The sequence below is a fragment of the Podarcis gaigeae genome (genome assembly GCF_964106915.1).
Source record: "Podarcis gaigeae genome assembly, chromosome: 13".
Classification (NCBI taxonomy): Eukaryota; Metazoa; Chordata; class Lepidosauria; order Squamata; family Lacertidae; genus Podarcis; species Podarcis gaigeae.
In genome coordinates, this window is record NC_139689.1 from 1997117 (window position 1) to 2019261 (window position 22145).

Below are 22145 nucleotides of genomic sequence, written 5' to 3' on the forward strand. Positions count from 1 at the left end.
TGATTTAGTGCCAGCCTGCGGGTGACCCCAGGCCAAAGGCAGCATTTCCCCCAGGAGCTTCATCAACGTCCATCCTCCCAACCCCTAGAATACCGGCCAGAATTGTCTCCCTGCCCCCACCTGCCCCGCCCAAGGGCTGGTGCCTCTGGACCACACTCACTCTCCGGCGGCTCTTTCCCCTTCTGGCTGGCGTAGCCCACCCTCCTTTGCAGGACCCATCCAAAGGGCTCCTCCTCTCCCAACGGGGGCCGGCCGCACTCCTCGCTGGGCAGGACGTGGGAGCAGGCGATGCTGGTGAATGCCCGGTCCTGCAGCTGGATCTTGACCGCCGATGAAGCCTTGGTGCCCACGTTCTTGACGCTCTCGTATGCCGGCGGGCGCTTCATGCCCACGCAGGGCGCAGGGTAAGTCCAGACCATCCCCAGGGGTGGAGGGTCGGGCAGCGTGCACGCCCGCTGTACCTGCTTGCAGGACGGCACGGTGGACGGGCGGGCGCACAGCAGGCCGTGCAGCACCGAGATCTCCTTCTCCGTCTTCTGCTCGGCCGGAGCGGAGTGCGTGGTGACCTTGACCGCCGAGTACACCATGGTGTAGGAAACAGCCGGCTTCTCTTTCACCGGCAGCATGGAGGGGACGGAGGCCGCGGGCAGCACTGGCGCCGGGGCCTGCTTGGCCGGCGGGCAGATCATGCTGTGGGAGTTGGGGAGCTCCTTCTCTGCTTTGCTCTGGCCTGCGGGCTGTGGAGGGAGCGGCGTGGAGTGGCTGCGGGCACGGCCAGAGGGCCCCAGGGCGGCGCTCTCACCGCTCCGTGGGTGGTGGTGTTGGTGGTGGTGATGACTGGGGACCTGTGGGGTCATGGGGGCAGAGGGCGCCTCCTTGCTGTGGCAGGGAACGGGCAGCTTGGAGCCGTCCTGACCTGTGGGTTTGTACCCCTTCTTCCCCTGAGGGAATGCCAGCAGTGGGGGGCGATGCTGCAGGAGATTGGGGAAGGGCGGAGGGATCTCGCAGGGGGACGTCTTGGCGCCTGGCGGTGGCGCTGCCGCCTTGGCAGCCTCCCGCTTCACAGGGCGGTGGCGCGGGGAGGCTGGGGCCCCGTTGGGGCGGGACTCCCCCCCACCTTCTTCAGGGAGCGGGTATTTCATCTCCTCATAAATGGCTTCGCTCTCGTCAGAGTCCTCGTCGGCTGTGGGGGGCGCTTGGGATGGGAGGCCGGGCCCCCGGAAAATGTCCCCGACCATTTCGATGTACACGGGCTCGTCCTCCTCAGCGTCGGAGCCCTTTGCCTGGCTGTGGGAGAAGGCGCGGCTGTAGCGCTGCATTGCCCCGGCCGCAGCGGGGCCTGGAAGTCGACCTGAATATGTCTCGTCGAACGAGACAGATAAGTGGGTGTTGGGGCTGCGTTTTGGCTTCTGCGGGGGAACCTTGCGCCCTGATTCTCGGCTCTCTGCGCTTGACTTATGGGAAGCTAGTGGAGAAAAGGAACAGCGAAGGAGGGAAAAGGGCATGTGTTAAAAGCAAGACAAATGGTGGCCGGATAAGGAGGCAGGGGGCTCAGTTCCAGGACCCACGTGCAATACTCCAGTTGCGTACACACCGTGCATCGAAAACGTCTGCCAAAGAATCCAGGGAATGGTAGTTTACTCCTCATGGAGCTACAATCCCCAGCACCCTTAACAAGCTACAGCTCCCAGGATTCTCTGGGGGGTGCCATGTGCTGCAAAAGGAAGAGAGGTGGCGTCCAGGTGCAAACTGAGCTGCTGCTGGATCTCCAAGGTCATTCTTTCTCTGGGAATGATGGGCAGCTTCCCAGGCAGCCTTAAGAAATGCAGGGGGGCACCCAGTCCCCCTGATGCTTCTCCCAGGGGTCCACTAGCGCTGGACGATATCAGCTTTTCAACATCGCGGTGTATTACCAGCGAAGGCGATAACCTGCGCTGTTGAAAAAACAAGCTGCCTTGGCCTCTGCCCGCGAGGTACCTGGTGAAACTGCCCCAGCTCTCACCTTGGGGTCTGAGGCAGGTTCACCCAGGCACTCACGGGCTGGGACAACGCAGCTTGTTTGTGGTCCCCCTCCCCAATTGAGACACCTCACAACAAAAGACCAGGCCCAAGGCCCAGCTAGTTCAGCATCCTGTCCTCAGAAGCAGGACCTGAGTGTGACAGCGATTCTTCCTTCCTGCAATTCCCACCAACGGCCCATCTAGTCCAGCAGCCTCAATGGAAAACCAGCAGGCAGGATTTGAGCTCAAGAGCAACACTCTCCCCTCCTGGCGTTTTGAGCAACTGCCAATCAGGAGCATTGCTGCTTCCAGCTGTGAGGACAGAGCAGAGCCATTGTGGCTAGAAGCCAAGGATAGCCCTCTCCTCTTCCATGGATTTGTCCCGTCCTCTTTTAAAGCCATCCCAGTTGGTGGCCACCCCTTCCTCCTTTGGCAGGGAGTTCCAAAGTTTACAGGCTTTGGCGGGGAGACGGGACACTTTCTTTTATCTGTCCTTCCAACATGCATCTTCATTGGGTGTTACGAGAGAGCGAGGAAAACCTCTCTGTCCGCTTTCTCCATGCTAGGCATCATTTTATAATCATGTCCCCTCTTCCTCACCTTTTCCTTGCCTCAAAGGAAGTCCCTCCATCCCCTCTATTGTTTTCCGTGTTCCTTTTCTGAACCTTTTCCAATTCTATTGAGGTGAGGCAATGGGGTCCCTCGCTTTTTCTTCTGCTTGGGTAACCCCAGCTGCCATGTTTTCTTCCCACCATGTCCCGTCCCCCCACTGCTGGCTGGTTTTCTAAGTCCAGCAGGCAGCTTGCGCCCCAGGGGTGGCAAGTCAGGCTGGCCTGCTTCTCCAAGCAACACGGTCCCACCACCCCAAATGCCACCCTGGGCCCCCCGGCACATTCTGGCTCTGCTTCCTAGGGCAGCCCTGTCCCGCTCCTTACTTCCTCTCTTGCTCCCCGCCGGCTCCAGGGCGGACTTGGCCTCGGCGCTGAGCTTGGTGCTGGGGTGGCGCTTGGGCTTGGCTGGCGGCTTCCGGGATCCCGCGGCTGCATCCCCTGAGCTGTTGTCCACGCTGCCCACCGAGTGGCAGGAGAGGGAGCGGGGCGCCATGCTGCTGGCGCAGGGGTGCGGGGCATGCTCCTGCGAGGCCGGCATGGTCATGAACCCCATTCTGAAGTGGCGGCGGAAAGAGGCCACGTCCCTCACCTTCCCCACGCTGGGCTCCTTGGCCGAACTGTGGAGGGAGAAGCGGAGAGGGGTAAGGACAAAGTCACAGGGCCCTCAAGTTCATGAACGGGTGGTTGGGAAGGAAACACACACAACTTCATCTGCACCAGGGCTTATTTATTTCACAAAATTTTATACACCACTTGATTGGGCCGGGGGAACTAACCACCTCAAAGAGGTTTGTGAAAAAAGAGAAAACAATATTATCGGTAAGAGAAATAGGCAATAGCAATGTAAGGCTTTCAAAAAATTAAAATGTCAGTAGACTAGCAATTCTAGTATTGAAGTAATCCATGTTATTGATGCAATAAGGGCGCATTAAAGGTAAAGGGACCCCTGAACATTAGGTCCAGTCGTGACCGACTCTGGGGTTGCGGCGCTTATCTCACTTTATTGGCCGAGGGAGCCGGCGTACAGCTTCCGGGTCATGTGACTAGCATGACTCAGGCACTTCTGGCGAACCAGAGCAGCGTACGGAAACGCCGTTTACCTTCCCGCTGGAGTGGTACCTATTTATCTACTTGCATTTTGAGGTGCTTTCGAACTGCTAGGTTGGCAGGAGCAGGGACTGAGCAACGGGAGCTCACCCCGTCGCGGGGATTCGAACCGCTGACCTTCTGATCGGCAAGTCCTAGGCTCTGTGGTTTAACCCACAGTGCCACCTGGGTCCCAGTCAAGGGCGCATTAGAGGTGGATTTATCCTGGACTGTGTCCACATATCATTCTGCTTTATTAGCTGCGATGCTTATCCCTATGTTACTGTGTTTTTGCCATATGGACGAGATAAACCGGAACTTTTTAAGCATAAATAGTTAATAAGATTCCAACAGGAACTCACGGAGATTGCATCGGTTGGAAATGAAACCGAATGTCCGCCCTGAAAGTTTTGCAGCCGCCAACCATATTGTTATTCCTAGTTTATTTTTATGGACAAAAATGCCCCCAAAGTGGGACTTCTGATAATTGTTTATAATGCAAGCACAAGGACAAACCATCACACATCCACAATAAAAGTGATGTGAGGGTGGAGGGCAGAGCTGGTGTCATGTGGTAGTTTTGCAATGAGGAGGGAGATTGTCACAGGTGTGGCTTGAAGCTGCAAGGCTGCCCCCTCCTCAATTGGCCCCACACCCACTATAAGCTTCTGTTCTTCTGGGGTTTGCCTTAAGCAACACCTTGTGGCACCGGCTGACCTTAGAAGAACTCCTCCCCTCAGGGTACCTGCAAGGGAAGCCACCTGACTGCATCTTTGTGAAGGAGATTGCTAGATAATAGCCCTTAATGGGAGCTAATTGGGAGGAGAACTGTGTGCAGAAACTTGCACATCTCTGTGTAGGAGAGAGAAACAAACAGCTTTTGGCAGTTGGAAGAGGCAGGAAGGCAGCTCACGCAGAAGGTCTAGGTTGGGTCACCAGAATCTCCCAGTGGGGCTGGGAATGTCCCTTGTCTGAAACCAGGAGAGCTGAGCAAGTGGAAGCACACAGAGAGCCGGCTGGATCAGGCTAGGTGCCCCAAAGGTCCGGCCTGGCCCAAGATGTTTTGACACCTGAGGCACAGCACAAAATGGTGCCCGCCTCCCACCAGGGAAGACGGGGTGAGTGAAGATCTACATCAGGAACAAGGAGGGAATCCAACCAACCTCACCTGGCAGTTGAAGTGGGAATAAAAGGCCATTGCAGGGGGAACGTTGCTTTGATTACACCAGGAGACCCCAGAGCGTGGCCCCTGCTCCCTGCCATTTCCTCCCCAGGGGTGGTAGGGGACCAGCAGCACCTCCTATTCGCCAAGAGGACACTGTAGTAGTGATGTATGGAAGTGAGAGCTGGACCATAAAGAAGGCTGATCGCCCAAGAATGGATGCTTTTGAATTCTGGTGCTGGAGGAGACTCTGGAGAGTCCCATGGACGGCAAGAAGATCCAACCTCTCCATTCGGAAGGAAATCAGCCCTGAGTGCTCACTGGAAGGACAGATCCTGAAGCTGAGGCTCAAATACTATGGCCACCTCATGAGAAGAGAAGACTCCCTGGAAAAGACCCTGATGTTGGGAAAGATGGGAGGGCACAAGGAGAAGGGGACGAAGGAGGACGAGATGGTGGGACAGTGTTGTCGAAGCTACCAGCATGAGTTTGACCAAACTGCGGGAGGCAGTGGAAGACAGGAGGGCCTGGTGTGCTCTGGTCCAGGGGGTCACGAAGAGTCGGACACGACTAAACGACTAAACAACAACACCAAGGAGGGGGCAGACGTGGTCTCCAAGGAATGTGCTGCAGTCGGGAGCAACAGAGGCAATGTCTTCCTGGGAGACCAGATCTGCTGCCCTGTGGATCCTGCTGCCTGAGGCGGTCACCTCCCCCTGACGTTTCCAACAACTAGCATCCATCAGCATTGCTGGCTCCAACTTTGTAGGCAGAGCGCAGCCATCATGGCTAATAGCCATTGATAGCCGTATCCTTCGTGAATTTGTCTAATCCTCTTTTAAAGCCATCTGGGTGGGTGGCCACCCCTGACTCTTTCTCCGAACGAAAAGGGCCTGCGGTGTTTCCTCACAGGGGGGTTGTTCTGTCCCCTTGCCTTGCGGAAACAGCTGCTCCCTTTGCCTCCACTGACGCTCTCCACTTCTCTGACAGGCCAGGCTCCAAAAGAGGCTCATGCTCGCTCCTCTAAAGGAAGCCGAACCCTAGGAAGTGCCGTGCATTGATATTCTCACTGCTGGGAAGCCCGCGGGGGCAGTGTGTGTGTGACCTAGCACAGATGTTTTGGGCTGCAGTTCCCATCAGACAGCTGTGCTACCAAGGGCTGACAGGAGTTCATAGAATCCTAGAGTTGGAAGAGACCACCAGGGCCATCGAGTCCAACCCCCTGCCAAGCAGGAAACACCATCAAAGCACTCCTGACATATGGTTGTCAAGCCTCTGCTTAAAGACCTCCAAAGAAGGAGACTCCACCACACTCCTTGGCAGCAAATTCCACTGTCAAACAGCTTTTACTGTCAGGAAGTTCTTCCTAATGTTTAGGTGGAATATTAGGTGGAGTTGTAGTTTAAAACACCTGGAGATCTTCAAGTGGGGCAAAGCTGTGTTAAGAACCGAACCGAATACAATGCCCCCAAAGTCTATGATTCCCTCCCCGCATTCTTCCAAAAGGGTGTCCCCATTTGCACAAAGAGCCTCTTCGCTCTCCTGCGACCCCAACCCCTTTTTCATTTTAAAAAGAAATCCGATCACCCACTGTGATCAGGACTGCCTCTCAGTTAACTGAGGCATCCAGGGGGTGAGTTGAGCCCCTTGGTTTCTGGAATGAGGGCTGGGACAGAGGGTAAGAAGAGCTTGCCGGATCAGGCCAAAGGGGGTCCCATCCAGTCCAGTTCTCACAGCCAGGTGCCTCTTCTGGGAAGCTCACGGCAAACAGGACCTGGGTGCAACAACACTCTCCCCGTTTGTGATTCCCAGCAAGTGCTATTCAAAAGCGTAACTGCCTCTGATAGTTTTGGGTGGGTGGGTGAGAGAACATAGCTGTTGTGGCTAGTAAGCAGTGGCCGCCTCCCCTTCCTCCATGAATTTGTCTGATCTTCTTGTAGAGCCACCAAAGCTGGTGGCCATCACTACAACTTGTGAGAGGCAAAAAAGAGAGCTTTATATCCACGGTATCCATGCATTAATATATACACACCTCTTGCCATTTATACACCCTTATCCCCCCCCCAATTATAAAACCCCCAAATGCTGAAACCTTTCCACAAAGTGAAGGATGTTCTAGAGAGGACCTGAGCACAACTCCACCCCTGAAACATAGAGTGGAGGGAGAGCAATCAGGGCTATCATTCCCTTCCCAACCCTGCCTCCATGTACCACATTTTATTTTATTTTTAAAGGCATTTCCCCCTATCTTCCCCTCCCCCCTGCACAGCACCATACACATCACACTTGCCGGCAGCAGAGAAATGTGCTGCAGTGTGTCAGCTGCAGCTGGCAAAGAGCCAAGGGCTGGGAGTGGCTTCTCCCAAACGCCCCTTCGTCCCCGATGAGCAGCCCCTTCCCGCAGGCCCCTTCCTCCTTCCCTCCCTCTCTCTGTCTCTCTGTGTCTTGGCACAGTGGCAGAGAGAAGACAGGAGAGAAGACAGGGCACGTGCCAACAGCAGATGCTGGGCGAGTAAACAAACCCTCAGCTGCTCCCTGGTTTTCGGAGACGGAGAGACGTTGGCTGAGGCCCAGCCAGTCTGGCATCGCCAGATCCCACCCTCCAGTCATCACACCAGATCTGGGTGAGACGGAGGAAGGAGTGAGTGCCTGCCTGCCTGCCTGCAGCAATCTCCACAGCCAAGCGAGAAAGGAGCTGGCCAGAGGAGGGGAGAGAGAGAGGGAAGAGCGTATTTCATGCCCATCTGCCTTTGCCCCACCCTGCTTCCCGAATGGTCCCCCCCTTATCTGCTCACTCCACAGACTGCCTTCCTGCCTCCTGCCCATCTCTTAAGTTAGTTTTCTTCGCCAACGTGATGTGCTCTAGATGCTTTGGACTACAACTTCCACCAGCCCACAGCTGGCACGGTTGGCAAAAGCTGCCTTAAGCCCGTAGCCTAAGACAGCTAGGTCAGCCGCAATATTTGGCCCAGATGCAGGCCTTTCCCTACATTGTTAGTCCACAGTTTTTACAGCGGCTGCACCAGTACCAAAGGAAGACAGGCCAGACGGAGAATGATTTGCAGGGTACCTTCAGTTGGGACCATTTTTGTTTTGGGAAGGAAGCTAGCAGGCCATTGAACTGCGAGGAATTGGTCTCCAGGGCAGGGTCCCTTAAGAATTCTGTGCAACTGCAAAACTTGCTGCCTTAAGCCATTGCTCCAGGAAGCTTAGTCTCTTCTGTGCTGACTGGCAACAGCACTCCAGAGATTCGGATTGGGATGGGTACCGTCTGCATGCCAAATAGGTGCCGTTCACACCTTTCCACACTGCTCCCATTGCCCCCAAACCACTTGGGGCAAGGCCCCTCCCTCCCCTCTGCAACCCACCCCCTCCCACCCCCTGCTCACCGCCATTCATCCTCCCAGCTTTCCCCATTCCACACCCACCCGCCCATTGACATCGCATCACGATTCCACCACAGACATCTTTGCTCCTCAGATGCGCCACCCTCCTCCTGACTTCCTTCTGGCCACACCTCTCCCAGCCTCCCGCTGGCAGACCTTCAGCATCTCCTCTCTTTCCCTTCCCTGGTTTTATTCGCTGGAGTGAAGGGTCCTGGGTACCAAAAGTATGAGGATGCAGCAGGATGCTGGCGGATGGCCCAGCAGTTTCCATGGAAACTGCGTCTGGGTGACCTGCAGGAGCCAGGCAACATCAGCTGCCGGTGCCTTTAACCCTTCACTTCCTGCGAACCAGGGGAGGGGGGAAAACAATCCCCACCCCAAGCAGGTTTCATTATCTCTGTTTGGGACAAGTGGGAGTGAGGCAGCTGCGAGGGTAGCTGTGGAGGGGGTCTCCCTCCCGGCCTCTTGGAGAATGCATCTGGAGGCCTGGCTGAGCTCTCAGAGCCACCTCAGCACACTGAAGAAGAGGGCAAATCAAAATGGGAATTCAGGAATGTCAAACAAGCTGGGGGGGAGGGGCAGAATGGAGTGGGCTTGCTGGCTTGGCTGGTACACAGGGCAGGACTTGGTCGGGGTTAGGCTGAGCCTGATCCAAGACGACAAGAGAAGAAGATGAGTAAGAGCTCACCCTCTGGAAAAAGTTACGACACAAATCCTAGGCAGAGGCAGCCTTATCCCCTCACCCAGGTGTTCAGCAGCTGGCATCTTTGGGCATCTGCCAGAGCTCCAGCAGGACTTGCTGGTGCCAACACCTGCTCCGAACCCTCCCCACCAGGTGGCAGAAAGCTACAAGCTGCTAACCTCATTTCCCACAAAGCACTGGGGCAGCACTTCCTTGGGCGTTCCAAGGCATTCTGGGATATTCTATACGGCAGCTGGAGGGCAGCATCAATGAGTTAGCCTGCTGGAGGGAGACAGATCAGGCACTGCGCCATGGACCATGCTCAGAACCTCCGAATTACGCAAGCAAGGGAGCAGGATCTTCAGTGAGCCTGTGGGGATACCTTCTTTGTGGAGACAGACCCAGGACAGTGGAGAGCTTTTCCTTCAGGATTGCCTGCCCTGCGAGAGAAGGGTGGGAAGGATGTCCTCACTGGGGCAACTTCCAGCCATGGGATTTTGTGCCAGCTTCCTTTGCTAACAGCAGCCTCCTTGTCACACTGGTGGCAAAAACTTAGCGTGGGTGAATGGCGAAGACCGGAAAGAGAAGATGTTGGAAGTTGAAGAGGCAACAGAGGTTAGAAAGCAGGAAGAGGCTGTGGCAGAGAGAAGTCCAGACTCAGTGGCAGAAGCTGAAGCAGGAGAGGAGCAGGGCCAGGAGACAGGTAAGGCAGGCTGCTGAAGAAGCCAGGGGGTCTCCACCTCCTGCTGTGACCAGCTTCCCTCCCCGCTGGTCTCCCAGAACCAGGAGAGGTATGAAGAGGATGGAGCAAAGAGAGACAAGATGAAGGAGCCTTAGATTGCTTAGAAGGGAAGAAGGGGACTTAGAGAGTTGCGGGAAGGCAACGGCCTCATAGACGGCATCTTAAAAAGCAGAGACATCACCTTGCCAACAAAGGTCCATATAGTTAAAGCTCTGGTTTTCCCAGTAGTGATGTATGGAAGTGAGAGATGGACCATAAAGAAGGCTGATCGCTGAAGAAGAAATGCTTTTGAATTCTGGTGCTGGAGGAGACTCTTGGACTGCAAGAAGATCCAACCTCTCCATTCTGAAAGAAATCAGCCCTGAGTGCTCACTGGAAGGACAGATCCTGAAGCTGAGGCTCCAGTACTTTGGCCACCTCATGAGAAGAGGAGACTCCCTGGAAAAGACCCGGATGTTGGGAAAGATGGAGGGCGCAAGGAGAAGGGGACAACAGAGGACGAGATGGTGGGACAGTGTTCTCGAAGCTACCAGCGTGAATTTGACCAAACTGAGGGAGGCAGTGGAAGACAGGAGGGCCTGGCGTGCTCTGGTCCATGGGGTCACGAAGAGGCGGACACGACTAAACGACTAAACAACAACAACAACAACAACTGCCTCATTTGGGGGTAAGACCTACTGGGAAGAGTTTCTGTGCTCACTGGGCCTGAGCTGTTTTGTTTCTTTCAAGAAAGAGTTAACTTGGGAGTTATTGCTGACCTTCTCCCAACACCCAGCCCGACACTGATAGATACAGGAAGAAGCGGAGGAAGTACTTAGTCAAACTATGGAATTTGTTTCCAGAAGGTGCAGAGATGGCCACCAACCTTGGACTGTGAAGGGGTGAGACTTTGAAGGGAGGCTGTGACTGGCCACTACTAGCTGCCATGATGCGTATCTAGGATGATAGGGAGCTGCCTTATTCCGAGTCAGAACATGAGCGCATCTTGCTCAAAAATTGTCCATGCTGACTAACGGAGGCTCTCCAGATTCCAGAATGGGGTGTCTTCCGGCCCTACCTGGAGGTGCCATTAGGAACAGGACCTGGGACCTTCTACACGCAGAGCAGCTGCTCTCCCCTCTGAGCTATGGACTCTGTGATCAAAATTAGCATGCCTCTGGGTGTGAAATTGCTGGGGAGTAACACCAGGCCTTTGCTCTTGCCTGTGGGGTTCCCAGAAGAGGCAGCTGGTTAAACTGCAGTGGAAAACGGGAGGTTGGACTAGATTAGTCCCCAGTGGCTACACACATTCTTCTGCTCTGAACCACTGCGCGTTGCTGAGTTTTGGAAAACACACAGTGGTGAACCGAAGACCTTGGTGAAACAAAACGTGGGCAAAATTCACCGTTTTCTGTTAGAGCCAAAGCTGGCTGAGATGAAATTGCTTGACGTCACGCCCCACCACTTGGGTCCAGGTTTGGAAGGGAGTTTCGTAACTGGTGGATGTCTGAACCCACAGATTCAAGTTGCAAGAAAGGAAATCCCAACCGAAAGTTAGGAAGAACTTCCTGGTGGTAAGAGCCATTCGACCATGGAACGGACTCCCTTGGAAAGTGGAGGGCTCTCCTTCGCTGGAGGTTGTCAAACACAGTTTGAACATCAGGGATTCTTTTGCTGACTAGATGAGCTTTGGTGGAACTCTGCAAATTCTATGATTTTGTGACAGCCACTGAGAAAAGCAGGCACTAGCCTGGCCTTAAGCTGAGAGGTACTGTAGAATACAACCTGAGTTCAGATCCCACCTTGGACACGGGCCCAACATGTCATTTGCCACCGCACTCCCTCCCAAAAAGACGAACCCCTCAGCACCTTGCCTGTAAAATGGGACCAGCAGCGGCCCACCTCACAGGGCTGCTGTGGGAGCAAACACGTTCAGGACTGCGCAATGCTTTGCAACTGGAAGGACTGCATAAATGTTTTCTCTTTAAAACGGCAGAAAGGTTGCCTGTCCGTAAAAGCCAGCTGCCATGTCAAAACTGTTCTTGTGAATCATCCTTCTGGAGCAGAAATCAAAGCCCCTCCAAGGAACTGTTTTTGCTGATGCTCCCCGGAGTCACGCAGTCGCAGGCTGAAGCCAGCAAAGGCTTGATTTGACCCGGAACTCAGAGAGCTTTCGCCCCAGGGCCTGTTTTCCAGTGTCTAACAAGTGAGAATTAAAATTCCGTTGTACATATGCAGAGCGCTCTTCCCTCAACCAGCTTCCTCCTCTCACTGTATGCACAAGGAATTCCAGGCGAGGCAGCTCCTCTCATGGAAGCCACCCATCTTACCCACCAACACACAAGGGGGATAGAGTCCCAGGACAGAGAAACCCCTTCTTCATGCAACACATATTTAAACTATGGAACTCACTGCCACAGGAGACAGGGACAGCTACCGACTTGGATGCCTTATCATGTACAGTGGTACCTCGGGTTACAGACGCTTCAGGTTACAGATGCTTCAGGTTATAGACTCCGCTAACCCAGAAATAGTACCTCAGGTTAAGAACTTTGCTTCAGGATGAGAACAGAAATTGCATGGCGGCTGCGGGAGGCCCCATTAGCTAAAGTGGTACATACTTTACCAACTGCACTGGCTCCCGGTGGAGTACAGGATCAGGTTTAAGGTGCTGGTTTTGACCTTTAAAGCCCTATGCGGCCTAGGACCCACGTACCTACAGGACTGCCTCTCCTGGTACGCCCCGTGGAGGACCTTAAGGTCCACAAATGACAACATTTTGGAGGTCCCAAGTTGCAATGAGGTTAGATTGGTCTCAACTAGGTCCAGGGCCTTTTCAGTACTGGCCCTGACTTGGTGGAACGCTCTGTCACAAGAGACTAGGGCCCTGCGGGGCTTGACAGAGCTGTTCCGCCTGGCCTTTGGTTTGGACTCAGTCTGACCCTTATATTTCCCTTCCCTTATGGTTTTGATGAGGCTGCATTTTAAATTGCAATTTAACCTGTATTTTAAATTGGTTTTTTTCCTATTATGTTTTTACTGTAATTTTACTGTTGTTAGCTGCCCTGAGCCCGGCTCTAGCCAGGGAGGATGGGGTATAAATAAAATTTATTATTATTATTATTATTATTATTATTATTATTATTATTATTACCTCAGGTTAAGAACAGTTTGAGGTTAAGAACAGACCTCTGGAACGAATTAAGTACTTAACCAGAGGCACCACTGTCCTCTGTGTTTTCATACTGTATTTTTATGTTGTGTGAACCACCCTGAGACCTATGGATGAAGGGCGGTATACAGATTTAACAAATAAATAGGAGAGGATTAGACAAATTCACGGAGGTGGAGAGGACCATTTATGGCTACTAGCTGGAGGCAGCGATACTCCTGAATATAAGTTGCTGGGAACTGCAGGAGAGGAGCGTTGCTCTTGTGTTCGAATCCTGCTTCTGGGTTTCCCGTAATGGGCACCTGCCTGGCCACTGTGAGAACAGGATGCTGGGCTAGAGGGGCTGTGGGCCTGATCCAACAGGCTCTTCTTATACGGCGTGGACAGCCCCCCCCGCCGGCACTTGCTGGGTCCTGACTGAGCCTCTGAGCCTGAGATCTCACAGACAATCTGCCCCTCCAAATAATAGCCAATCATCAGAGCAGCTTTTCTGCATCAGATGGGGAAGGCAGGCTCTCATTCACCATCCCACCATTCAGCAAATGCAGCCTTCCCCCCCCCCTCCACCCCAGATTATCTGAGGATAACCTGGGCTTTTTAAACGCCTGTGAAAAACACCAGGGGCTATATATAGAGCACTTAGTCCAAGCAGGGAAACTTCCACCAGGGCAGGCGGATTAGGGCCAGAGGGGAGAACATCTGCCAAGAGAGAGCAGGGCGTCTCAAAAATAATGTGTAGGGGAGACAAACCAAGAGGCTTTAAGGCCAGGTGGCTGGCACTCGAGAAAACCGGTCAAGGGCAGCGAGACGTCACCAGGCGCTGGTGGGTTCCAGGAACAGTGAAGTCGTTGCAGGGAATCACTCTCTAAGCCAGGGGTCAGCAACGTGCGGCCCATGGGCCAGATGCAGCCCACAAAGGCCATTTTACCAGCCCACAAGCCACCCCTGAACCAAGCCGCCCGCTCAGCGAGTCCCCTACGCGCTGCACTAAATCAGCACAGTGTGGTGTGGGGACCCGCTGAGCAGCGCCGGAAATCGCGTCTGCGCATGTGCAGATACTGGAAATCGCATCTGCGCATGTCCAGACGCCAATAATCGCTTCTGCGCAGGAGTGATTTTCGGCATCTGGGCATGCGCAAAAGTGATTTTCGGCGCCGCAGACATGCATAGACGCGATTTCTGGCATCGCGCTGCACCAGTCCGGCCCACAGACAATCTCTGTGGGAGTGATCCAGCCATGGCAGTTAAACCTTGCCGACCCCTGCTCTAAGCTCTTCCTCTCCATAGAATCATAGAATTGTAGAGTTGGAAGGGGTACCAAGGGTCATCTAGTCCAACCCCCCCCCCCCACGACGCACGATGAGCAGCTTATTATTGTGCATCTCTTATTAAAAGCCTCCATTGAAGGAGAGTCCACCACCTCCGATGGGAGCCCGTTCCACTGTTGAACGGCTCTTACTACCAGAAAGTTCTTCCTAACATTTGGTCGGAATCTCCTTGCAGTTTGAATCCATTTGGGTCCTGCCCCGCAGAGCAGCAGGAAACAAAATTGCTCCTTCTTCCAGTGGACAGGCCTTTAGATATTTGAAGATGGCCATCCTGTCATCTCTTAAGTCTCCTCTTCTCCAGGCTTAACATCCCCAACTCCCTCAAGTTCATCATCTTGATGGTCCTCCTCCACAGTTTAACCCACAAGGCCCCTGCCTCTTGACGATCTCACACCTCTGCTATGTGGGAATGTTCAGGGCATGCAGGGGAAGTCTGTCCCAGCCCAGAAGGAAACAGGAAGTTTACCTGCTGGCTGGACAAGCATTCCTCCCCATGTAATTCACTCTAGGAATGTTGTACTTGACTGCTCTTGTGTTTCACATCCCACATGGTACCTCTCTCTTTGCATCAGCTTTCCTCAACTTGGTCCCTCCAGGTATTTTGGCCTACAACTCCCATCAGCCCCAGCCAGCATAGCTGTGTGATGTTGAGGCTGATAGATGTTGTAATCCAAAAATGTCTGGAGGGCACCAGGTTGGGGAAGACCAGGCTAGCCTGTTTCAGTGAGCGAAGAGAAGCGCCTGGGAGCACTGAAGGAAAAAGAAGGATTTGGAATTGGGAAGATATTCTCACTTTGATTTCTAATGAATATACGGTGCTGCCTTACCCGTCCCCTCATCCGTTTAGTTCAGTATTGCCTACACTGGCTGGCAGCCTCTCTCCAGGGTTCGAGACAAGGGCCATTCCCAGCCTAACCTGAAGATGTCATCAGGGATCAAACCTTCTGCATGCCAAGCAGGTGCTCTCTGCCTAAGCGAAGGCCCTTCTCTCTATTCAAGGTTCTGCAGCAATCAAGGAAAAGCAGACAAGTTATCTCTCCCCTCACTGTTCTGCTATACATCACCATAACAGCGTTGGTGATAAGCAAGGTGTGGTCTCAGGACCTGGGTGGCTAGATCAAAGACACCGCAAGAGAAACAGCCAACGGACAAGTAAGCTTTGCATGAGGTCAAATGCAAGACCATTACAAGATCGGAACCGGCATATCAAGAGGCCAGCTGCCGTTATTTTCAAACCAGACTTGGAAAAGAGAACCAAAGGAAAAAGCACAACATTAAGCGGTGACAACAGTATCCAAACAGGCCTCGCGAGTCATCTGAGTAAAACGGAAATAAAAGCCATCGTCGCAGCACCACTCCACAAAAATAGCAGCCTCAAACTCGCAGGTGACTTGAGACATTTAAAAGCACACCAAGTTTTTCTTGGGTTTATTCTGGGCCTGGCTCAGAGCAAGTCATTCTGGGCTTTGGGCTTTTTGTTTTGAATTCTGCTTGGCCTGCAGCCCTGGCTGTCCACAACATCCTTTAGAGACCCACTTGAAATCCAAGCTAGTTCCAAGACAGAATCCTGCTTGCCTGAAATGATCTCCCAGCTGTTGTGGAAGATTCTCAGGGACTGGGCCCTGCCAGGCCTCCAGCTGAAGGGAGTTCCAGTGGTGCCGGGCGGCTACCCAGGTCCCTCCGAGTGGGTGAGCTCCATGGACAACCTTTGTATGGACCCCTGCCTAAGGCTATACCCCCCCCTCGCCTTTTCGGCGCCTGCGGAGCACGTCAGGGCCCAACGCCTCCACCCCTCGCCTACCTCTTCTTGGGCTCGTCGTCCTTGCTCTGTTTCCACTCCACCTTGCTCTTGCGGTACAGAAGGTTCATTTCGTTGCGCAGCTGCTCCCGGGGGTGGCACGTCTGGCTCAGGGCCCCGTAGGCCCAGCGGCCACGATCCTCAATGAACTGCAGAAACACGGAGATCAGAGCTTCCTGGGGGCCTGCATTCATCTTCTGGTGGCTGGCAGGCGGTGGGGAGGGGGTGCCCAGAAAGGGGGGGCTCTGCTGAGGGAGAGAGACTATATTAGGGGGAGGGGACAGGTAGAAAGGTGTTCCTGCATGTGTGTGTGTGTGTGTGTGTGTGGCTCCACCCGTCTCAGGGCTCAGGCCCAGAATGCATTCATGAGCAAAGGAATGTTGGAAGCTGCGAGCTGAGTGTGTCTGCACTGGCTGGCAGCAGCGGGTCTCCGGTGTTTCAGACGCAGGGAGTCTTACCGTTCAGTAATGCTAGAGAGCGCCTTGCTGACCACTAGCCGACAAACATCTCTTTTTTTGCTGGGGGGCAACCGTCTCCATTTGTGGCCCAGTCCTTATGGAGATCTGGGCTTGGCTGTAGGGGATGGCACAGTCCAGATGTACCCCAGACTCTCCTGGGGAATGCCTGTGGGCTTCAGCAGCCCAACGCAAGTGGGGGGGGCGGCTCTGAGAAGGGCCAGACCCAGAGAGTCTCAGCCCCCCTAGAGGCGGCCCAGAGCTCGGACTCCTGGGTCCCCTCTCAGGCCCCAGATTTTGCTGATGAGACACTTCTGCCTGCGGTGGGGTGCCAAAGAGAGATCAGTTAGGGGCTCAGCCAGAGCAGGCAAGCAAGGGAGACCCCTATCGGGCGGGGTATGTGTCACACCCCACGACTATCCGCCCACCCCCCCACAAGGCGATGGCTAAGTACCTGCTGGGCTGGAGCCGCTGGCGCCCCTTGCGGAGGGGGCTATCTGGGAGGGCAGCCAGGGCAGGCTCGCTGGGGCATGTCCTCCGCCCGCGGCATGGATCAGGCCCCTGCTTCGGCGCCGGGGGGGCGCCCCTCCATGCGGCCTCGGGAGGGAGGGAAGGCGGGATGCTGGTGGCAGCTGCTGGGGCCCAAAGAGAGAGAGAGAGAGAGAGAGAGAGAGAGAGAGAGAGGCAGGCCTTAGAGGAGGCGACGCGGCGGCGGAGGGGGGGGGTCTCTCTGCTTCCCAGCTCCCCCCCCCTCCAAGCCAGAGCTCGCCCATTCCCTCCCGCCGCCCCAATCCTCCGCAGGCCCCTCGCCTCCCGGGGCCGACCTGCCTGGGCTAGGAGGGCACCTGCGCCCGCCGCATCCCTGCGCGCTTGGCCCAGCCCAGCCTCATCCCGTTGCCGCGGCGACGCTGCCGGAGGGAGGGAGATGGGGAGGACCACGCCGGGATCGCGGGCGGGGAGGGGGGCGCAGGCAGGCGGGCGGGCTGGCTGGCTGGGGTGGGGGGCTCTCCCTCTCCTCGCCGCCGCTCACCTGGCCTCAGGGCTGCTCCGTCCTCCCCATCGCGGCTCCGGCTGACGCAGCGTCGCGGCGGCGGCGGCGGCGGATCCCTCCGCCCAGCAGCAGCAGCAGCAGCAGCAGCAGCCCGAGAGCGAGCCAGCCAGCCAGCCAGCCAGCCAGCCAGCCGGGGAGCGCGCCCGGCGCGCGGGGTGGGAGGGGGGAAGAGGGAGGGAGATGGCGGGACCCCCACCCCTCGGAGAGAGAGAGAGAGAGAGAGAGAGAGATGCCAAAGGCGGGCAGAGAGAGGTTGGGCGCGCAGGGGGTCGGGCACAGGCGGCCTGGGCGCCCCTCTCGGCCCTGGCAGCTTGGGAAGGGAAACGGGGCGCGCCCTTTTTGCAGCCTCCAAACGAGCCCCCCCCCCCCACCTCCAGCGCCTGCCACGCCCGAGCTGGATCCGGCGCCAGGGACAGCCGCTGCCTTCCTCGCCCAGCGTGCGCGCCTTCCAAGCGAAGGGCAAGATCAAGGCGCCAGCCCTCATCGAGGAAGGCCGGGACGAGGGGAGGCTGCAGCCCGTATCCAACTCAGGCTGATGGATCAGGCCGGACCGGGCGCCGGGGTGGGGGTACCTTGAGGGCAAGGAGGATGGGAGAAAGGGTACCGGCTTCTCTTTGCGCCGCGAATCGAAGCCAGCGCCCGCATCCATCCTGTGCCTGAGGGACGTCGGGAGCAGCTTTAGACTGACTCCAGCCTGCTCAGCCTTATCAGCGCCTGCACGGACTGGCAGCAGCAGCTCTCCAGGGTTTGAGGAGGGCGTTCCCAGCTATACCCAGAGACGCCTTCGGAGACTGGGCATGGGCGCCTCTCCTCCAGAAGCGCGTAGCTTGTGATCTAGGATCCCGGGAAGCTGCTTTGTTAAACTGAGTCAAAGCAGGGGTCCATCTACTTTAGTATTGCCTACACTGACTGGCAGCAGCGGCTCCCCGGAGTTTCAGGCAGGGAAGCCTCTCCCAACCCTCCGTGGAGATGGCCATCCAGGACTGAACCTGCGTGCCAAGCAGGTACTCTACCGCTGAGCTATGGCCCTTCCCCAGTTGAGATCCCTGGCCCATCTAGTTTGGTATTGTCTACACTGAGCGGCAGCGGCAGCTCTCTTCGGGTTTCAGGCAGGAAAAGCCTCTCGCAACCCATCGTGGAGACTGAACCTTTAGGGGCCGAACTTTCTGCATGCCAAGCAGGCACCCTACGCTTCCCACCACCATTCAGACTCTGCCCGGTCGAAATGGGGCTTTCTAGAGGCCATTATCCCGGAGCGGGGCTGTCCGTCTATTCTGCTGAGGCTCTTAGCCTGGGACGAGGATTTCTTTGAAGAAGGTTCGGCCTCCCCCCAGAAATCTGTACGTGCCACTCTGGTCTTGTGAACGCGCTGATATGTCTGACCTGGAAAGTCTTTGCAAAAAAAAGGGGGGGGGGCGGAAAGCCGAGTCTGACCTGGATTTATAGTTGGGTGTCTGCGGATTTAACAGGGACAGGCAAAGTGTCTGAAAAAGGAGGGCGCAAATAACTGAATAGGTGAAGGGGACGACTGCCTTGCAGACCCAGAAATTCTTACCCCAGAACCTGTTTCTGAGCACCTTGCTAAACGATTCCTCTAAGCATGTACAGAGTGCCTCTCCCTCTTCGTGCGTAGGGCTGCAGCTAAGACTCGCCCATGCGCCTCCCTTTCCAGAAAGCGAAGCAAGGCCCCCCTAGACGGCTTGTTCCTTGCCTGATCCTGCACCCAGGTCCACTCCGCAGCAATCAGCACTGGCCGAGGGGAGAGCGCCCCGTCCCTTCGCAAAGCGGCGCTGCTGCCACCTGCTGGCCGCTCGAGCAACCGCAACCACGTCCGGCCCGGCCGCCCGGCACTAGCAGCGCTCTTCCGCCAGGTGGCAGCAGCGCCCTATCTCCCAGGCGCCGTCGAGCATCGTGTCTCAGGTGCTGATGCTGGGGGGCTGATGGGAGTTGTAGTCCAAAACATCTGGATGGAGAAGGCTGCCTTTCAGAAGCTGCTTGATTGCTCAGGAGCCCTTCCTGGGGGGAGCAAGTTTCTCCAAGGGGGTACGCTCCTTCTTACCCTACACCCCACGGTGCCCTTCGTAGCCTCAATTCCAAGATCTAGGGTGTGTCTTGGGTGGGGGACGACGACTTTTCTCCTGCTCGCTCCAGTCTCTCTACGTGGGAACCTCTCATCTCCTCCCCGTCCCCCGCAGAATGGCGCTTGCCCCCCCCTACCCCCTATCAGGTGGCAGGTCCTGTTCCCAGGGAGATAATCCCCCGTTTCCGATCCCCCCTGAGCCTTTAATCGCGTTACTTTCTCCGGGTTGTTGCGGATTAGCCTCCCGGCACCTCCCAAGCTCAGTTTCCTTTGCCAGGAGTTTTGCAGGCTGGGGGGCTGCGGCCCTGGCAGACTCCCCAGCCCCACTCCATCCCTGAGCTAGGGGGTCCCCCGAGGTCGAGGGTCCATTCAGGTCTTGCAGAGCTGAGCTGGTCCCTCATCAAGCCGTGTTGTTGTTGTTTAGTCGTTTAGTTGTGTCCGCCTCTTTGTGACCCCCTGGACCAGAGCACTCCAGGCCCTCCTGTCTTCCACTGCCTCCCGCAGTTTGGTCAAACTCATGCTGGTAGCTTCGAGAAGACTGTCCCACCATCTCGTCCTCTGTCGTCCCCTTCTCCTTGCGCCCTCCATCTTTCCCAACATCAGGGTCTTTTCCAGGGAGTCTTCTCTTCTCCTGAGGTGGCCAAAGTCTTGGAGCCTCAGCTTCAGGATCTGTCCTTCCAGTGAGCACTCAGGGCTGATTTCCTTCAGAATGGAGAGGTTGGATCTTCTTGCAGTCCATGGGACTCTCAAGAGTCTCCTCCAGCACCATAATTCAAAAGCATCCATTCTTCAGCGATCAGCCTTCTTGATGGTCCAGCTCTCACTTCCATACATCACTACTGGGTAAACTATGGCTTTACCTATACAGACCTTTGTTGGCAAGGTGATATCTCTGCTTTTTAAGAAGCTGTCTAGGTTTGCCATCGCCTTTCCCCCAAGGAGCAGGCGTCTTTTAATTTCGTGACACCATCATCAAGCCTAAGGCCTCCCAAGTCCAGGCTGAAGGCTACCTTGCAGGGCTGGCAGTGGAACCGAGGAAAGAATCAGTCCCTGCTACTTCCTCCACTGCCAGGTGGCCTAGAAAGGGATCAGGGAAAGGGGGGATTTTGCAGAGCCCCAAACAGGGAGCCCCAATTCTATGAAGCTGGCGCCCTCCAGATGCAGCAGGGCTGTTTGACGCAGTCTAAAACTCCCCAGAGCCCAGTCCTGGTGGGGGCACCTGAGGTCAGGGCCAGTCTGAAACCAGCATTTTCTTTCTCGCAGAGGCAATGCAAATGTGTCTGTCCCCCCAAGCCTACAAGGGAAGGAGACAAAGGCAGGCTCCTTCAATGTGCAGTGCTCCCCTCTCACCCACAAACTTTGGGGAGGGTCTCTGGACGTGCCCCACTGCCAGCCTTGCACTTTGCAGACTTGCTGGTCCGTTGGAGGTTCAAAAGCTTAGGGCATTTGCTTCATCTCCTAGTCTTGGGGACACGATGGATGCCCTGGCGGTTTGTCCTGCCTCTCCACAGGACCTGGTTATTCGGAATGGAGGAAGAGGCACTCCATGTATGCCCAGAGGCACAGTGAAGACTCTTTTGCTTTATGAAGGTGATGGAGTACATGGAACTGGCTGAGATGAGTGGTAGAATCCGGGACCAAGGAGAAGAGTCGGTGGAAAAAGATTGGAAAAAATGTAAAGTTTATCTTCAAAAATATTGTAAAATTAAGGATTGTTAGAAAGATGTTGGGAAAAGAAAATTATGTGGTTTTAGTGGAAATGATATAAAGGATTAAGTAAAAATGAGTTGGTGAAAGAGAGAATGTTAAATTAAAGTATATTAAGATAAATTATTAAGATAAAAATAGGGTTGGAAGGATTTGCTGAAATAACAAATTGAATTAGAATACAAAAATGGGAGGCGTGAGGAGGTCAAGGAAATAAGTGAATATAAGCAAGTGATGTTGGATTGGTTTTTCTTTGTTTTTGTTTTTCTGTTTTCTGTTTTTAGATGATGTTCTTTGCTTTTTTATATGTATTGTTTTTTCTTTTCTTTTTCTTTGATTGTTATTATTTTTCTTGTTTTTTCTGTAATCTTTAAAATCTTAATAAAAATTTATTTTTTTAAAAAAAAGAAGACTCTTTTGCTTTATTCACGTGTTCCCTTGAGCCAGAGATCTTTTTTAAAAATAAAAATAATAATAACCATCATCATCATCATCCAGGGTGGTTTCTCTATGCCTTTCCCTGAGCCAGTCTCTCCATAACACACCACTCCTCTTCCTGGCAATGTAGGTTGCGCTGAAGGAGGAGGAAGAGGGTGCTGGGGTCAAGCACAGCCCTTAGGCAAGTGCAGGGAAGGCTCAGCACTGGAACATGTAGAATCACAGAACTGTAGGGCAGGAAGGGGCCCTAAGGCCATCTAGCCCAACCCCTTGCAATGCAGGAATAACAAAGAAGAGACTGTCCTGGAGCATGTGCAAAGTGCCTTTCCATCACTGATGAGACAACACGCTTCTGGGAATCAGTAGGACGCTTCCAGGTTGAGCCCCCACCCCAGCATTTTAGAAATGAGGCACTTACTGGGAAATCTGTTGTTGTTTTTTAAAATAAATTTTTATTAAGATTTTAGA

The 22145-nt window shown here is 54.7% G+C and overlaps 1 protein-coding gene across 1 annotated transcript in view; it reads right to left on the reverse strand.

Moving 5' to 3' along the window:
* The window catches only part of NYAP1 (neuronal tyrosine phosphorylated phosphoinositide-3-kinase adaptor 1), a 52753-nt gene that overhangs the window by 7031 nt on the left and 23577 nt on the right, over positions 1-22145 (reverse strand). The window contains exons 2-5 of the mRNA XM_083706678.1: positions 16856-17036; positions 15950-16191; positions 2936-3228; positions 161-1465 (exon numbers count right to left, since the gene is read on the reverse strand). Coding sequence (XP_083562804.1) covers positions 161-1465; positions 2936-3228; positions 15950-16140 — 1789 coding nt within the window. The 5' untranslated portion in view covers positions 16141-16191; positions 16856-17036. The remainder of the gene's footprint in view (positions 1-160; positions 1466-2935; positions 3229-15949; positions 16192-16855; positions 17037-22145) is intronic.